Source organism: Lepidothrix coronata, unplaced genomic scaffold (genome assembly GCF_001604755.1).
Source record: "Lepidothrix coronata isolate B3197 unplaced genomic scaffold, Lepidothrix_coronata-1.0 Scaffold199, whole genome shotgun sequence".
In the NCBI taxonomy this organism is placed as follows: domain Eukaryota; kingdom Metazoa; phylum Chordata; class Aves; order Passeriformes; family Pipridae; genus Lepidothrix; species Lepidothrix coronata.
Genome location: NW_016690379.1, coordinates 294,031 through 311,950, shown reverse-complemented (window position 1 = coordinate 311,950; position 17,920 = coordinate 294,031). Strand labels below are relative to the sequence as shown.

At 45.4% G+C, this 17,920-nt stretch overlaps 1 protein-coding gene across 4 annotated transcripts in view; it reads left to right on the top strand.

Annotated features, from left to right (window-relative positions):
• Positions 1 to 17,920, top strand: part of SRGAP2 (SLIT-ROBO Rho GTPase activating protein 2) — a 108,159-nt gene that overhangs the window by 35,047 nt on the left and 55,192 nt on the right. For all 4 annotated transcript variants that reach the window (XM_017832171.1, XM_017832169.1, XM_017832170.1 and 1 more), the window contains exons 3-4: positions 1,505 to 1,697; positions 11,290 to 11,452. In XM_017832171.1, the coding sequence (XP_017687660.1) occupies positions 1,505 to 1,697; positions 11,290 to 11,452 (356 nt within the window). The remainder of the gene's footprint in view (positions 1 to 1,504; positions 1,698 to 11,289; positions 11,453 to 17,920) is intronic.

The following is a 17,920-nucleotide window of genomic DNA, read 5'->3' as shown; positions in this document are numbered from 1 at the left end:
GAAGCTGTAATTTTATTTTGGGTTTGGGAGTCCCTAAAATAAAGATGGGTCCCCTAAAACTGCTCCCACAGATGTGAGCAGGAGTTGAGGCAGCTGATGCTCAACAGAGCATGGCAGGAGTGAAGCCACGGAGGTCCAGATGGTTTGCTTTTTTCTGGGCAAGGGGACAAGCACGCCGAGGAGCCAGGCTGGCCTCTGAGATGATGTATTTCAGGAATTAGCCATGAAGGATTTGATTAAAAAATTGCATTTGGGAAATGATCCCGTCCCCGCTTTCAGCTGTGGCGACAAACTCGCAGTCGCAGCGCGTCGATGGGAAGAAAAGCTGTGAGTGCTGGAAATGTGAATTTTAGTCATTTTATTGCTGGTTCTGGATTCAGCTTGGAACAGCACAGCTTGGAAAACCTTTGGAAAGAGCAGCAGTAACAGTCAGGCCTCTCTACAGTTTGACTGCTCAAAGACCTTGAGATGAAAGTGCATATTTTATTGGTTTCATGTTGAGTTTATTGCCTGTATAAAAGCCAAATAACCTTTACTGGCTGCATCACTGAATATTTCTGCATTTTTAGACTGAGAGTGACACGCTTCTGCTGTGTTTTCTTGCCCTCTTTGACCGTGAGTGAGTCATTTCACTATTCTGTCCCTCAAATTCAGGATAAGGAGGACACCTGGCTCTGTGCTAATGGGAGATGTTTTCATATTTGTGAAACGTTTGAAAACTGTTTGTAAAATATTGTGTTCGTGTAGATATATTCCTAATAATTACGCTGCAATTATGATGAATATGTGTTAATAATTAATATCATTAATTACAATATTAACACTTATATCCGTGTGCTTTATGAGTCCTTCAGACATAGATATGATACTTGCAGGTATTTTTAAAAAGCATCTTCCTGGAGATAATTCCCTGGTGGGAAGTGCTGTCGTGTTGGCTCCCTGAAGGGGTGTCTTTTCTCTGTTTCATGGCTTGGTTTCCAACGAGAGCTGCACAGCTGGAGACTCAGTAACCAACTGAATAATCCAAAATTGGTGCCTTCGGGGAGTGCCCCAGAATGTGCAACGTCTTGTTTCTGCATCAGGAATTGTCTGCGGAGGAATTTGATAGAAATTCCCTGAAGTGATTTTCGGAGCTGACGTGGGGTATTGCAGCATTTAGCCCTTTTTCCAGACTGAGATTCAGTACATTTTTAGGCAGTGACCACTTGTTCTGGATGCCAAAAATGCACTTGACACTTGTAACTGATGCACTTTCCAGCAGTGAAGCTTTGCTGGTAGGTCTGTGCACCAAATTGCAGGTTTTTGGCTGAATTTCCAAGGTACAACTGCAATCATTTTCTGTCTGCAGGTAGAGTCAATCACGGTGATGGAGCTTTGCTGACATGTCGCTAATGAGGGAACGTATTTTTAACTATATTTTCTTGGAGGTTTTTCATGTTTTGTTGTTTTTTTTTTTTCTCTGATGGGATTTTGTTTAATCTTTAGTGCTTTTTATTTGTTGCAGAGATCCGTGCCCAATTGGTAGAGCAGCTGAAATGCCTTGACCAACAGTGTGAGCTTCGGGTCCAGCTACTGCAGGACTTGCAGGATTTCTTCCGCAAGAAGGCAGAGATTGAGATGGATTACTCAAGGAATTTGGAGAAGTTGGCTGAGAGATTCCTGGCTAAAACTAGGAGCACCAAAGACCAGCAATTCAAGTAGAGTATTTGCCTTTTGTTTTTGCCCTTTATTCTCTCCCTCCTCCCTCCCCCAGGAGATTCGATTGCAAGGGTAGGAATGGGAAAGAGAGTTGATCTAATGAATGTAGGGACCAGCACTGCTGTGAATGTCAGAGCCAAATGTTTCCCAGGTTTGGGTTGAACACAGAACCCATTCCATGTTCCTGGATGCTTATTTCAGTTATTCCTGGTAGGTCAAATGCTGTCAGTAGGGAATGAAATGGTAAAAATTGGCATGTCTGAAAGGCATAATTTTCTTGGGGAAGGTGGGCAAAGCTGTGCACCACGTTTGGGGGACAAAGCCAGGATTTCCTTCAGTGCTGGTGGCTTTGGTCTGGTTTTTTGGGGGTTTTTTATGGGTGACTGTTTCCAATCTGTTTTATGCTGTCAGCTCTCTGTTTTCAGTATCCCACACATACTCAGTGTGGGAGTTGAGTGTTGTATCTCTGCTACTATCACTTCAAACAGTAGAGAAACGAGGCCAGGAGTACTCCTGAGTCCAACAGATCTGTGCCACTGAGGGCAGGGGAATCCCGAGGTACTAAGCTGATGGGACTCAGTTAAAATTTAAAGATGTCCTTATTAACAGTCAGTTTTCTCCCTGCTTGAAGCGTGAAGCCAAGTGGATCTGACTCTATTGCTGTGGTTGTTCCTGGTTTTTGGTTCTTCCCCACTTATCTGAGTTGGGATGATTAACACATGTAGGAACGTGGTTTCAGTCTTTCTGATTTACTCCTGACTCCTGCCAGGAGGTGCTTTTCCCAGGGAAGGGGGGGATGCAGGAGAGGACCTGTGGATGAAGAAGGGGCTGGTTCAGAGCCACCAGCCCGGCGAGGAGGTGACCAACACGGAGCTCCTGGGGTTGACATCTGGGCAGAGCACGGGGCTTGTTGGGTTTTGTTGTCAGGGCAGCAGCTGGGGAAAACACACGGAGCTAAAGCAGCCTTGGGACCTGAATCATTTCTGCTTTGGACAGATTGGGCTGAGAGGATCCATCTGGGTCTGCCCCCGCCCAAAATGCGGCGTCACTTCGAGCGTTGTTTGGGTCGGGCTGTTCCCCGGGTTTTGTGTTTGGTTGTTGCTGTGTTTGCAGGGATGTGGGGATGCAGCAGCAGCTTTCCTGCTCCACCAGCAGCTCCTCTTGTGGAAGCCATTAAGGAGGCACCATTTTAGTTTCCTTTCTGTGCAGCTTTGATGTTGTTTAATTTGGTTCTCCTTTAAAACACACATTGTGCTGCGTTGTTGGGAAAGCCTGACTGCCCAGCAGAGCTGTTTGACAGGCTGGAGAAGAGTTATTCTGCTTATCTATAGACCTGTCATTGTCTGAAGTGTTTTTTCTTTTCCTCTCCAGTGCAAATGTTGTTACAGCCATAAGCTTGTGTGTATTCTGCACATGCCTTTAAGATGGCACTAAAGAAATTATGCCTTGAACTGTAATTTTCCTTTGCATTATGATTGGTCTTTTCAGTTGATTTTGTTGTTGTTCCTGGTGAAAATTGAGGTGATTTCCTTTATATTACACGGTGTGAAACATCCCATAGAAACGCTTTTATATCCAGCTTCCATTGCTGGGAAAGTTCCTATTTGGAGATTTAGAGTGAATGTATAATGTGGAAGTTTTGACTGTAGTCAGACAGACTCCTACATGGTGTCATACTTCATGTGAATTAATGCTTCATCCTAACTGTGATACTGCAGGGTTTTAAATTTTTTATTTTTAATTTTTTTTGCTCTAATGCAGTTTCCTTATTGACCCCTGCCCGGGTTTTCGAGCTGTTTGTCCTTCAGATAAGATTTACAGAGTTGTACCTGGACAAAACTGACCTCAGATATCCCAGCTGTGGAGTGTAGCCTGAATTGGAGAGGTGATTTTGTCAGCACATAAAACCTTAGCTTGAATTTCTGAGTTAAATGTCAATGCTTTTCTGGTCAAGTGCAGGGCATTGCCCAAAATACTCTGAAAGCTGTTCATGAGCATCGACTTCAGTTTGCAGGGAAAGAGCTGATGCTGCTCAGGCTCCTCATTTCACTCACATTAAGGAGCAGAAAAATGACAGAAAAATACCTTGCTCTTGGAATATGTTACCCCTGCAAAGTCTGAGTCCCAAGTGTATGAGTTGTAAAGTTGGTCAAGAGTTGGAATAAGAGAAAAAACCAATTCTGTGGGCAATACTGGCCACAGCAGTGGCACAGGTCAAGCTGTCTGTCCTGGGCACCTCCACCTAGGACTTGTTTGGCCACTTGTCTGCTGTCTGCGACAGTCAGAGTTGTGTCAGAATACCACAGGGATCAGTAAGGAAGCAATTCCAGTTATAATTACCTCTCCTCCCCACTGCCCTGTCTGAGCTGGGGAGACTATCTTGGCTGGTATCTCCTCTGGAGATGCTGAAGCTGTAATCTCCTTGGGAAGCCCCCAGAAGCCTGTTTGATCAAAGGCAGCCATCAGATCTCTCCTCCTCAGCAGCCTGGGATTACATGTCTGTGAGAGGAGCCCTGGGCTGTAATTGCCTGGCTCTGACCCTATAAATACCCCGTAATGGGCTGCTCTCCCCATAACCCGGCAATTATGTCGGAAGGTACCGTATCATTCAGGGCCTGCTCCCCGTGTCACTGGCCCTTTTTAGATCCCATAACACACACGCAGGGAGGGAATCTGCCAGGCACTCACCCTGTAATTTGCATGTGCTTTCATACTCAACAGCTATTATGGAATTGCCGAGTTGCTCCGACTGTGATCGTTTAAGGGAACGCTGTCAAGGGCAGGAGGCTTCAGGCTGACCCTTGAAATTGGATTGTGTGGCTTCCTCCAGCAGCTGGAAAAAGGAACAGGCTTCAAGGAAAGAGCAGGGGAAAGGGCAGGCTGCTGGGGGGGTTCTCACAAAGGCTTTGCGTGGGGTTTGTTTTCCTGCCTCGGAGGGGGAGCTGGTCAGGTGGGCACGTTTGCACAGAATCCCAGAATGGTTTGGGTGGGAAGGGACCTCAAAGATCATCTTGTCCCCTTGCCATGGGCAGAGACACCTTCCACCAGCCCAGGTTGCTCCAAGCCCCGTCCAACCTGGCCTTGGACACTCCCAGGGATGGGGCAGCCACAGCTTCTCTGGGCAACCTGTGCCAGGGCCTCCCCACCCTCACAGGGAAGAGTTTCTTCCTCATATCCAACCTAAACCTCCTCTCTGTCAGTTTAAAGCCATTCCCCCTTGTCCTGTCACTCCAAGCCCTTGTAAATAGTTCCTCTCCACCTTTCTTCTCAGCTCCTGCAGGTATGGAAGGGCACAGTTAGGTCACCCTGAAGCTTCTCTCCTCCAGGCTGAACAAATCCAATTTCTCTCAGCCTGTCCTTGTAGGAGTATTTTCCATATGGGTTCTGAAATGTGGGCAGTTGGTTCTTTACAGCAAACTCTGCATAGCTGGGGCTGGACTGAAAGGGTGTTTGCACAGTGCTCAGCTTGAAGCTTCACTGGGGCATCTTAAAATGATTTACAGAGGTAGGTGTGTGTTATTCTCATCTGAGATGTCTGAAGAAGGGGAACAGATTGATTTAACCAAGGTGACATACGAGTTGATGGCAGTTGGATATATCCCAGGTTTTACTTGCTTTTAACTCTCCACCGTGGCTGTTAGACCTCATTTTGCCTGTTCTCTTCTAAAAATGTGTTTTTTTCAGTCAGAACAGGCTATGAAAGAGTCATACACAATGTATATATTTGGTATATATATTATATATATTCCTCAGAACCCACTGGTAAATAGGAGTGGCACAAGGAGTGGAGGAAAAAAAAAGGCATTTTATAGCCCAAGTCTTCTAACTCTGGTTGTTACAAGAGCTTGGTGGTCACAGGTTTGGTGTAGTCATTGCTCCTTAAAGATCTGCCTGACTAAGGTGTGTAGCAGGTAAATCAGAGCATCCACCTCACAGGTGTCTCTTGGGTCTGGGGGTCTCTTCTTGACTTCCAGCCCCTGAGAAAGGCTCTGTCCCACTCCAGTGAGACCCTGGGGCCTTCAGCTCCACCCTTCAGTCCTCCTGTTTCACGTGATTTTTGTCCTAGAGGCATTTGACTATTCAAAAAGCATAAAAACCGTGGCAAATCTTGAGTGATTCCTTTCAAGAGAGAAAATGGGAAAGAAAAAAAAAAAAAAAAGAAAAAAAAAAAAGTGAAAAGACAGTGCTATTTTAAGGCCATATTTTAAATCAAGATAATCTTTGGAAGCAGGACACTGAGTAGCAATTGTCAGCTGGAGAGCTGAATGTCCAGGATATCCCAGCATGAAATTCAGATGGCTTTCTGGCAGCCCTTGCCTTGAAGTAGAAGATGCAGAATAAGTCTGGCAACCTTCAGGCTGAGCACTTGTAAACAACAGATGTTCATAACTGGAATCTTTTGGAAGAGAAGGGCAGGGAGCAGCATGGATGTCCATGCTTGTAATTCTCAAAATTTGCAGTTAACGCTGAGCTGTGTCAGGGAAAATCAGAGCTCGAGCTGAATGAGCAGCTTGCAGAGAAGTTCAGCTTTAATTTTCCTTAAAAGCCAAATGGTTTCTTTAAAGCAAAGATGATACAGGCTTTGTGAGGGAGGTATTGACAGAAGCATTTGGGTCACGTGGACTTCAATTACATTATCATCGTTATGATAATGTTTATAATAATAATAATGATGATGATGATAGTAAAAAACATTGTCATAGGCTATTTTGACCTGTGATTCTTTTTGATGGAGCTGAGTCCTGCACATTTTTGCCCGAGTCTGTCAAGTACCAGCGTTTGGGAGGTTTTTCTAAGCATGAAACATTCATTTATTCAGTGACCTCCTTGAATGCAGAGAGCCAGGGAGACGTGACCAGGGAAAATGGATGTAAAGCCTCAGGGGGGGATTTCTGTGCTGCTTTTCATCATATCAGTGATCCCAGTCTCGCCCTGAGTTGCTTGGTGTGATTGCAGCCACTGCTGCCAGAGTGCAAAATTCAGGGAGGTTTGAAATAGTGTTCACAGCAACAATTAAATCTCTGCTCTGCCCCTTGGCCTGGCTCCAGCTCCCGTGGTTTGCAGGGTGGACTGTTTTGGGGTGTGTTTTGGGTCTGGAAGTGTCCATTGAACACCCCTAGGGAGCAGGTCCTGAAAATTTTGGGGAGGTGGAACAGGAAACTTCTGATGTTGTGTGTTACCACCAGGAGACTTGTTTTAAAACCATCATTCACAGGAAGGGTGGTCGGGAAAGTTTTCTGCTCCCGTGGACAGTGTGATGTCCCTGGGAGAGGAGACCCTTCATGAGGAACTGATGGGGGGGTAGGTTCAAATAGAAAAGGGGAAGTTTGTGTTGGATGTATGGAAGAAATCCTTCCCTGGGAGGATGGGGAGACCCTGGCAAAGGTTGCCCAGAGAAGCTGTGGCTGCTCCATCCCTGGAAGTGTCCAAGGCCAGGCTGGACAGGGCTTGGAGCAACCTGGGCTAGTGGAAGGTGTCCCTGCCCATGGCAGGGGGTGGGACTGGATGAGCTTTAAGGTCCCTTCCCACCCAAACCATTCTGTGATTCTGTGTTCATTCATTTGAGTGTTTATTTAGTAATATTTTAATTCTCATCTGATTCATTCCCTTGTCTGGTGCTCCTTATGGAAACCCAATATTCCTATTCCTGATTTGTGGATGTGGTTTTTGAATTTTTCAAATTTTTAATCACTTTTTTAAAATTATTTTTTGTTTGTTTGTTTTGTTGTTTTTTTTTAATCTATTTTGTATTTTCTGCTGTTACTTTGCAGTGCCCAACTCTGTGTCACTGTTGTCTGGCTCTCTCTCCTGCTTGCTTAAAGCAGACAAATCTTGGATTGTCTGCAAGGTCCTTGTATGAATGAGTAATTTAATTAAGACATTTCAGATATTTGAGGCTCAGCCTTCCCTTCTGATCTTTTGAGACCAGCTGAAAACTTTGAAGTGGAAGTTGCACAGGGACCCCATCAAGATAACGCCCGAGAAACCACAGAGCTTCATACTTTGTGGTTCCCTAAAAATCTGTGCACAACTTCCTCTTCCTGCTCCCAAACACCCCTGATTGCTGTGATCTGTTGTAATTTAGGCTAACCTAAATAAACTCTCCAGATTCACTATCATCACACCATCTTTATGTGAGTATAAATAGTGCTTGAAATAAACCTGGATCTTGGCGTCTTCCTCCTCCTCCTCCTCCTCTTTCTTCCCCTCGTCCCCTTCACGGGGCGGGGGGAGTTTGACTCCAGCAGTTGTTGTGAATGTGAAGTTGCCAGCACTTTGGGAAAATTCATATCCAAGTCCTAAAGTTTTGGGTTGATCTCATCAGTTTTTATCACTTCAGGGTGAACACTGACTCCGTCATCCTGCGGAATGTGTGGAAATGGAGCTCGTTCTTGGTCGTACCCAGCGGTCCCTGTTGCATATTTTCCTTCCCCTTTTCACCCCTCCTCTGTGGTGACATGAAACTGGAAGCAGAGTGTATTTGCCAGCTCCTTTGAGGATTCAAATGGTTAATGAAAATCACAATTTGCCTCTCTGCCATCTGCTCGTGGTTACGATTGAAAAGGGTTTGCTGTAAACAGTTGTAGAACTTCTGCTCCGTGTTGTGAAAACTGTGGCCACGTTCCACCCCGGGAAATGCTGCAGTTTTAGAGGTGCCCTAAGCTGTGTGGAGTTTTAAAGGCTTCTTGGAATGTTTGGAGCAAGTCAGTACCTCTTTCCTTTTCCATTTCATTCCTGCCTTTCTCTGCTTTTTGCTGGGAAAACCGTCGCTGGCAAATAACGGGGAGGTTTTGTCTCCCTTCCTGTAAAAACCTTGTCATGGAGACATCAAACCTGTTCAACAGCAAAGGACCATTTCAAGGAGGCACCGAAGGGGTTAGTGAACCCATCAGACACCGGGAAATTAAAGGAATTTAAATGAAAAACCTCGAAATGTGCCGGGGTTGAGCTCCGGGTGCGGCGCTCGCGGCGCATCCCAAGGTGACAATCCCGGCCGCGGATTGGAAACATGTGGGGTTGGGATTATTTTTTTCCTGCAGGATGGCCTTTCATGTGTAACCACATGGAGTGTGTCAACAACCCATCTGGCGCCATTAGACACCAGTGATTTTACTCACCAGGCTTTTCGTGGGCTCCTGGTATTCCTGCTATGTGCTGCCTTAGAATAGCTCGGGGTGTTGTGGCAGGGCAGGCTGGACAGCTGGGAATTGTCCAGTTAACTATTGCATCTCTTCTGGTCCCCCCTGGTGCTTCAGTTTGCTTTGGGAAGCGAGGCCCTTGGACCTGCTCTCTGCTCCTCTCCATGCATTCATAACTCGTGGTCCTCGAGGCTCTCAGCTCTTCCAAGCTGCTCGTGGTGGGGTTGGACTGACGGTCCATTGGGGATGTTGAGGCAGGGTTTTGAACAGCTAGAACAGGGTCAGCTGGTGGAGAGTTTGAGCTTTTTGTTCTAAGTTTCATTCCCAAACTCTTCATGGTCGTTGGTTGATTTTTCACTTGTAGCTCTGCCAGCTTTAGAGGGCAAACACTGAGTCAGCGGGTAAAGTGCTGTGACACCATTGGTGTGAAGGAGCAAACCAGCCAGCTTTTAATATCTTATAGTCCTGTCCTTCATAAACTTTTCTTTATATCCTTTCTTCTGCCTGAACCACAGGTTGTTGGCAGGATTGGTGGCTCTTCATTTGGCCTGTACACCTCTGACCCAGCACTGCTCCTTGGAGAAGCTCCTCCTGGAGATGCTGTTTCTCCTCCTGCCCTCTTTTTAGTGGAAATAAAAACCCTTCATGTGTTCATTACCTTCTCTTGTGGTGGCAGCTCCTATCTCTGTCTCAGCAGGCTCAGAGCACATGGCTCCTGCTCTGCTTTGCTCATCACTTTGGCTGCAGCCTGGTCAGCACCCAAAGATTCCCAATTCTATTATGTAGCTCTCACAGTCACTAATTAGCTCTGTGGCACATTAAGAAAACGAGCATTATGCTGCAAACACTGGCTGCAGATGAGGGGCAGCTATTTGATTTACAAGGCTCAACATCTGGCAGTTTGAACCTTGTACAGTTCTGCACTTGGATTATTCCATCTGGATTTGTACCTGCAGTGCAGGACACTGGGATATGAAGGAAAATACTGTCTCTAAAAAGCTGGCACCACTAAAAACAATAACAAAACCCCGTGCCTTCTCATGTTTGTGTTTTTTTTTTTAAAAATTATTTTTATTTTTAATTTTTATTTTTTATTTTTAATTTTTATTTTATTTTTAATTTTAATTTTTACTTTTACTTTTAATTTTTATTTTTATTTTTTATTTTTATTTTTTTTATTTTTATATTTTTACTCAAAAAGCCCAGATTCCTTTTTATATCCCCTCCCACTACACACACACTCCAAACATTGAAGCAGTTGAGAAGCACAGGCTGCAGTCATTCCTGAGCTTTTCTTTCTTTTTTTTTTTTTTAGAAAAAAAGCATCGAGCTCAGCCCTTCCGAACTGTTCTTCTTTATCTAAAATTATCCATATTGCACCACAAATCCAACCGCTGATGTCATGAGAAGGGTAATGAAAGTCTGCCCTGGCTTAGTTTTCCCATTTTCCCAATGTCAGACATTTCTTGCAGCAGAGATTGCTGTCCTTTCAAGTGCAGAATATTCCCTTTTCAATGGAAATTAAACCACATTTCTTTTTAAGAGGAAAGAAATCCGATACAGTCACGTACGACAATCAAGGAGAGCTTTGGCTTTGCACCACAGATCTGACTTAGTCTTTTCTAAATAAATATTATTGTGCTGTAAATGAATGATAAACAGACCTAGGGAGAAGTAAGTGATGTTTTTAAGGCTCCACCTGGATGTGCCAGTTCCAAGCATTACTGGAGCACCTCACACGATCCCTGCTCACCTCCCTGCTTTTATCTGGGATAAAATGGTGCCCCCCAAAAATGACTTTACTCCTTTCAGCAGATGAAATGCTGATCCAAAGAAGCTGAGGTTCCTCTCATCTCCCTTTGTGTTGCTTATTTGCAGGGTGCATCAGCCGTAATAAGGTGGAGAAGGTTCAAAGATGAGAAAATAAAGCTGCTTGTGCGAGTGTTTCTGTCTCTTTGGCTCAGGACAGATAGAGATGCTTTCACATAATTGGGTTTGTACATGAAACACAACATTTTGTTTCCTATGCAGATGCTTATTTAGCCAACTGGGTGCTTGAAGTCTTTTTATTGTGGTTGAGACACAAATGCTCGAGACAGGACCGTGAAACCTGTTGTCAGACACTGGAGCCACCACTCTCCCTCAGGCACTGATTTATGCACAAAATCCTGGATTCAGAAGGAAAAATTAAAGCCTGCATTTGGCACACTGCAGCCTGCATTTGCAGGATCTGTTTGCTGGGGGGACAAAAACCCAATGGCCTTGGGAATGGAGGGAGATGCAGCTGAGGGTGTGTTTTCTGTGTTCTCCTCTGCTCTCCTCTCCCTCAGCAAATCCATCCATCCCAGGGCTGCATTTCCAGCATTTACGGACACAGGACATCACGAGCAGAATCGTTGTGTCCACCTCAGGTGAGTCCTACCCAATTTTTTCTGTTCTGTGCCCTTTCTAGGAAGGATCAGAACGTGCTGTCGCCAGTGAACTGCTGGAACCTGCTGCTCAATCAGGTGAAGAGGGAGAGCAGGGACCACACCACCCTCAGTGACATCTATCTCAACAACATCATCCCCCGCTTTGTGCAGGTCAGCGAGGACTCAGGACGCCTCTTCAAGAAGGTATCTGAGACTTTTTTGTTCCACTGATTTATTGTTGCCTGTGCTGAACACCTGAGGTTTTAATTTTTTCAGTAACTTTATTCTTCTAGCGTTTTAGGATTTTCCCAGATGAGGCCAGTTGAGATTTGTTGGTCTAAATTCAGGCCGTGGTTTGTTTTTTTTTTCCTCTTAACCTGCTCGCGGCTTCATATGGATGTTGAAACTTGAATTAAATGAGCAGAAGTGCTTCAGGTCTTCAGCTCTGAACATAGTCAAGAACAACTCTCAAAAGACAGAATTACATCTGCCATGGAGGAGAAATTGCTGTTAAAACTTAGGGAGAATTCCTGCTATGCCAGACAATAAAAGGGTATATTGTCATTCTCTGGAAAAAGGAAAAGATGTAACTGAAGTCTCTTTTGTTTGCCTTCTCCCCTTTCTCTCCCCTTGATTTCCACCTGGGAAGAAAGGTGGGACAGTGTGGGAGGGTTTTGCTATTAAGAATCTGTTCTTCCAGTTAAAGAAACACGATATGGAGGCTTTGAAACTCCTGTTCCCTGGTCTCTGCAGAGATTTGCCAGTCACTGGAACATCTGCTGCTTAACATGTTGAAATCATTGCAGCTCTTAACTTTGAAAGCCATTTCTCTGCCCCCACCCCCTTGCAATGTGTCAGGAGCTCAGGGAGTTTATTTCTATTCTTGCAAGGCCTGGAGAGGGGAAAGAGTGTTCGGATATTTCTTAACCTCTCCCTGTTGCCCGAACTGCTGGAGGAAGTCTATAAAATGCAGTTTGTTCAGGCTGCTAGAAAATGAGCAGTGTGCTCAATATTGTGGGAGACATTTCGTGTCAAGATGCACTCGAAGGAGCAGCATCTCTGTGTTACCTGGAGAGCAGGATGAATTTGCTCTGTTGCAGCAGGTTTTTGTGTGTGTTGTGATTTCTAGGGGAGAATGATAATCAGTGCAAGTGCACTGTGGTGTTCCTTGTCCTCTGCCTGTTCCCTGAGTTTTTAATGGAGTATGAAAAATACATTCAGCTGTTACACTCTGTTTCTCTTCCACTTCTTTATTTTTAAGTCATTGCCCAAGCAGAGGAGGGATCTTTCTCATTTTCAAGTAACGTCACACTGAGGCCTTTTTGACCTTTTAAAACTTTCTGGTAATTACATTATGGTTGATTAGATACTTACACGGGATTATTGAATGGCAGTTACTCTTCAATTCCTCTAATCCTTCCAAAGGAGAAGTAATCTCCCCACAGAATTTCAACAAGGGCTGTGCTTGAGCAAAGTGGCCTGGAAAATGCCTTGGCAAAGTGGAACATGGAAATGGATATTATCCCACTTTGGCTGGGAACTGGCATCTTCATTTTCAGCCCCTTCATAAAACAGGGCAAACCCGTGGTTGTGCTTTATTTTGGGCTGCAGGACTGGAATAAAAACAAATAAATAACTGATCAGCAACAAAATACACCTCTGGTTTCTTTCTCGCAGACCGAGGGCGAGCTCCATATTTATAATTTGAGCAAACAAAAGGCACTTGTTAATAAATCCCAGCTACTTGTTGCCTGACTGTTTGCCAGGAATATCACATTGGCTGAAGGCCAAAGCAGGTATTTGATTACTATTCCACTTGTGCTGGGTGGTTAAAAACAAAAATTGCATTCTCTCTTATCTGGTAGCAGCTGATAAATAGAGAAATTTGGCTGAACTTGGATCTGCTGCTGCTTGTGCTTTTTCACTGGAATCCCTTCCCTTCCTGAGCTGTGAGAAGCAGCAGGAATTGGTACAAAAGGTACTGCAGATTAGAAAACAGATGAGGTGTGTGGTTAAAATATTGCAAATCAGCTTTTTAATCCATGGATTTAAAGAAATGTTACCTGTATATGAAACCCTTCTGCAGCATGTTTGTAATATATCCCAAAAGCAGCACAAAGAGTTGTTGGAATATCTCTGGACCATGAGCAGACAAAATGGTACCTTTTCTACCTTTTCCTGGATGAAAAAACAGGGACAAGTGGATCAGGTCACTTCTCCAGGGTTGTTCACTCAGGCTGCCTTTCTGATCAGTGTCTGTAGGTATTGATGGGGAATTATTCAGTGGCTTGGCAGCATATTTAGGAATGACATGTATTTTTGTGCCTCTGCAACCACATCAGCCCAGAGGGAAACTACTCCTGTTGATGAGGAATCGCTGAAGAACTTTCTCTTCTCTCTCCCCTTAGGATCTCCCATCCTTTTTTAAACTTTTGAGGCATCCTTTTCTTTTTTTCAGTGGAGAAGAGCTGCTGTAGTGTGTGACAGCTCAGAAAGCTGAGCTCTTTTTATCTGCCTTGAAGCAGATGGGGTTTATACAGGAGCTGCATGGAAAATAAAGCCACTGTGCCTCGCTGCAAACCCTCCCACGGAGCTGGGCAAGGCAGGTCTGGAGGTCCTGATCAAAAACCCAAATGAGAGCGAGTTCCAGGGGCAGAGCTGGATGAGTGTGCTGCTGCAGCTCAGAAAATTTTCTGTGGCTTCTCCACAGACCTAATTAGCCAGGCCATGGCAGTGAAATAACTGGCTGTGCTGCTTCTGAGACCGGAGTTTCCTGCCTCTCCTGTGCCAGGCAGTCGTTCCAGCTCGTTCTCTGGTTCTGCACCATCTCCTCTCTGCTCTAACCATGCACTGCAGTTTAATGAAGTGCAGCCTTAGCTCAGGTGCTGTCAGGGCACTCAGGTGTAGTTTAAGACAGGAGCTTATTTTTTTCTGTTTTCCAGTGAAAACGGTAGCTGTTGGAATTGTGGTGCCAGTCTTGCTGCTGGTTTGGGAGCTCTCTGCCCTTGTTTCATGGAGACTCCTTGTTAAAAACAAGGACACTTCATTATTTTAGAGTCTGAGAAATGTTCCTTTTTCACACTCCTCTTTGGAAAACAGCTTCTAAAAGAGTTATACGTGTGTCTGGCTGCTTGCAGGTGCTCTGGTAACTTATATTTAGGAACTACTCACTGGGTTGTAAATAATGCTGTGAAATATGGAGAGGAGAGCAGCACAGAGATCCTCCTCTGCTGAGGGCAGTGGGAATCAAATCCTGGGGCACAAGATCCTTTCCTTGGGCCGTTTGTAACTCAGGGCTTCCTCGAATCAGTGTTTTGTGTCGTGCTGGGGTGGAGCAGGTGAGCAGGGAAGAAAGGATGTGCTCAAGGTCCCTTTTGTTGCTCCACTCTCGAGCTGCTGTATCTCGCCCCGTGTGAAGTGGAGAGCTTTTTCAAAGGGAATCTGAGTCCAGTGTGCAGCTGTAATCCAACCTGAGGGCAGCAAAGGGCCTGGGTGGGTGTGATAAGGTCTGTGCTGGGAAGGAAATGCGTCCTCATGGCAGCAGTGGGAGCTGGAGCAGCACAGAGCCTGAGCTGGGAGCACCAGGCCCTTCTCCCTGGCCAGAAGAACATCAGCAGTGGTGGCAGCGTGTGGGGTTTGACTCTTCCAGTGAGTGGGATGGAGAATCCTCAGGCTGAGGTTCTCATGTGCTCCCCCTGGACCCCTCAGACCACTCTGCAGCGGGCACAGCAGAGCTTGGCTGGGTCTGTCTTAAAATCATTGAACCCCCCAAATTCCAGCAGCGGTGCCTGCACTGCACACAGGTTTCCAAAGGCTTTGTGTTGGCAGTGTTTGGATGTCCTGGGAAGCCTGCCTGGTCTGTGGCTGTGTCTCCCAGTGCTCCTGTCCCTGGGTTGGGATGGGATCCCTCTCCAGGGCTGTGTGACGACGTGGAGGGGCCCGATGGTTTGAGTGTTGGATGGAGGCCTGGCAGCCACTTCAAAGGGATCTGTGCTGATAAGAGGAGCTGTGTTTGCTGCCAAAGCCAGCCCTGAAGTGGTGCTGGATGAACAGTGTGTGTCAGCCCCTTTCTTCCTGCCCCTGGCATTTGTTTATTCCTTGGTTACCTCTCCCTGCACAACCTTTCCATGGCTGAGCACTGTCTGCACCAAATGTGGGTTTATGTATAATTAGAGAATAAATTATGTGCTACAGGTTTATATCTTGTTGGGAACTCGCAACCTGAGCTGTAGGAATTCTTGGAGCACTGTACTTTTCCGTGCCCTTTGTTTTGTGCTGAGGAAACTCTTTTGGGTGTCAGTCAGAGGTGCTGTTGGTCAGGGACTTGCTGCTCCAACAGTCCTGCAGATGAATCCTGGTGGGATCTGGGATTTGTCTGACCCCAGGGACAGTGTCAGTGCAATTCTGTGCTACTGCAAAGAAAAGGAAGATAAATGGTGAAATAACCACCTTCTCCAGCAAATAAAACCAAGGGGAGCCAATGGAATCATCCAAATAACAAACAGTTACACCTTGGGAAGGGGGTAATATTTTCTTGTTTGTGCAGCAGTTAATGATTTAGCCCTGGGTTTTGTACAAGGCTGAAGTTCCAAGCCCGTGTGCCACCGGCGTTGCTATTCCAGTCACCTCTCCCTCTCCTGGAAGATGATCCTGCTTTGATGTCTGTTCTCCTTTTCATTCCTTCATCTCCTTTTGTGGAGAGCACTCCTTTGATTTCCTCCTGCTTATCCTCCTTCAGCGTGGCCCTTTTATTTATTTATTTCAATATTTCTTTATGTCTTTATTTATATATATATATATATATATATATAAAATATTTTCCTTTTTGAACTGATTCCCACTTTGATTTCCCCTTTTCCCTCTATCCCCCTGCCACCCTGTCTATTTAATGTGACCCTTCATTTCTCTGCACAGTACAACCTTTCTGTTTCTTGCATGGTTATCAGGTTCTCTTTTGCCTCCAGATGTATCTTTTGAGTGGGATCCCTTGGGATTATTTATACATGTATAGCCTTTTGAGCAGCAGTCTCTTTAATTTGGTATCTTTAATCACTCTTTCTCCGTTGTCTCTTTGAGGTTTCTCTAGAAGCAGACTGATAACCTTGTTCAAATTTAAGGGAAAAAAAATAGCTTTTTTAAAAGAACAGACTGGAAGCTTCAGCCACTTGGAGTAGTTCATGAACAAACTGATTTTTTTATTTTTTTTTTAAGTTTGACAGATTTTTACATAACAAAATTATGCAGTAATTGGGAAATGTTAATAGGCAGAAAGGCAGATTTAGTCAGTGTGTGCGTGAGTTGGTGTGTGGAGGGGCCTCAGGACAGGCAGTGCCCCTGAGCAGAGCCAGGTGCCATCTCAGCACATCTGCCTGCCCTGCTGGTACCTGTCCCTCACTCAGGGTTGGTCCTGCTGTGCTCAAAACACATCTTTTTTAGCTGGAAAAGCTCCCAGGGATGTTGGGAGCAGTGACCCTTCCCTGCTCTCTGCCTGCTCCGGGTGGATGCATCCTCCCCCTGCAGAGAATCTTACCTTGAGAGCTCAGCATTCCTTTGCACTGTTGTATCCCCTTAATTGGGGATATTTATTTATGGGGAGAAAAAAAAAAACAACCCTGTGTGGAAACAAGAAAACAAAACCGAGGGTTTGAAATTTGCTTCCCATTTAACACCTTTGATCGTGGAAAAAAAACAACAACAGTTTATCTCCTACCACACTGCAGGGTGTTTGATGTGAAATGGAAAATCCACAGTGAATTGGTTAAAAGCCTTGCAGTAATCAAGGAAGAAGAATTATTAATTCTCTTAGGGGTCTGTGCTTGCAATGACCTACTTTACAGCTGCAGCGTGTCTCTTGCTGCCTTGGTACCAGAATATGACAAATCTCCAAGTGCTCCACACGTGGGAGGGCCAGGCACATGAAAGAAATGTACTGCTTGAAATGCTGGGCATTTGTAAAAGTATTTTTTCCCCAACAGTGGAAAAATGCAAATATGCAAATGCCACAAGTGAAGCCCTGAGGTGCAGAGTTGGTACCTTCGTGCTCCATCCCTGCTTGTATCCTTATCCTCTGCATCTTCCTCTGCCTTGGGTGCCTTGGGAGATGGTGATGAGTTCTTTTTCTTTCCCCAAAATCTGAAAAGGACACAGAGGCCTCTTGTGAAATGGCACCACCTGATCCCTCACCGGGGAAATGAAATCTCCCCCTTTTCCGACCTGCTTATTTTTAGAACAAGTGGGAACGGGGGAAGGGAGAGGGAGGGAAATAATTCCTGTGCTGCTCTTATCTGAGCTAACAGTGCATAAATTTCCTGCTGAGGTAGAGATTTGATTCCCCCACCTGTAACGGGAGTGGATGGCTCCTGTTCCACTGCCCAGCCATGCCATCAGAGCCTGGTGCCCAGGGATGGACTGAACTCCAGAGGCTGCAGCTGGAGCAGTTTTCCTGCCTATGTGACAGGCTAAAAATCATAGAATCATAGACTGTCTCAGATTGGAAGGGACCCCAGGGATCATCAAATCCATTACAAGAGCTTGCAGTGACAGGACAAGGGGAAATGGCTTAAAGCTGAAAAAGAGTAGGTTTGGATGGGATATTAAGGAGAAATCCCTTCCCTGTGAGGGTGGGGAGGCCCTGGCACAGGTTGCCCAGAGAAGCTGTGGCTGCCCCATCCC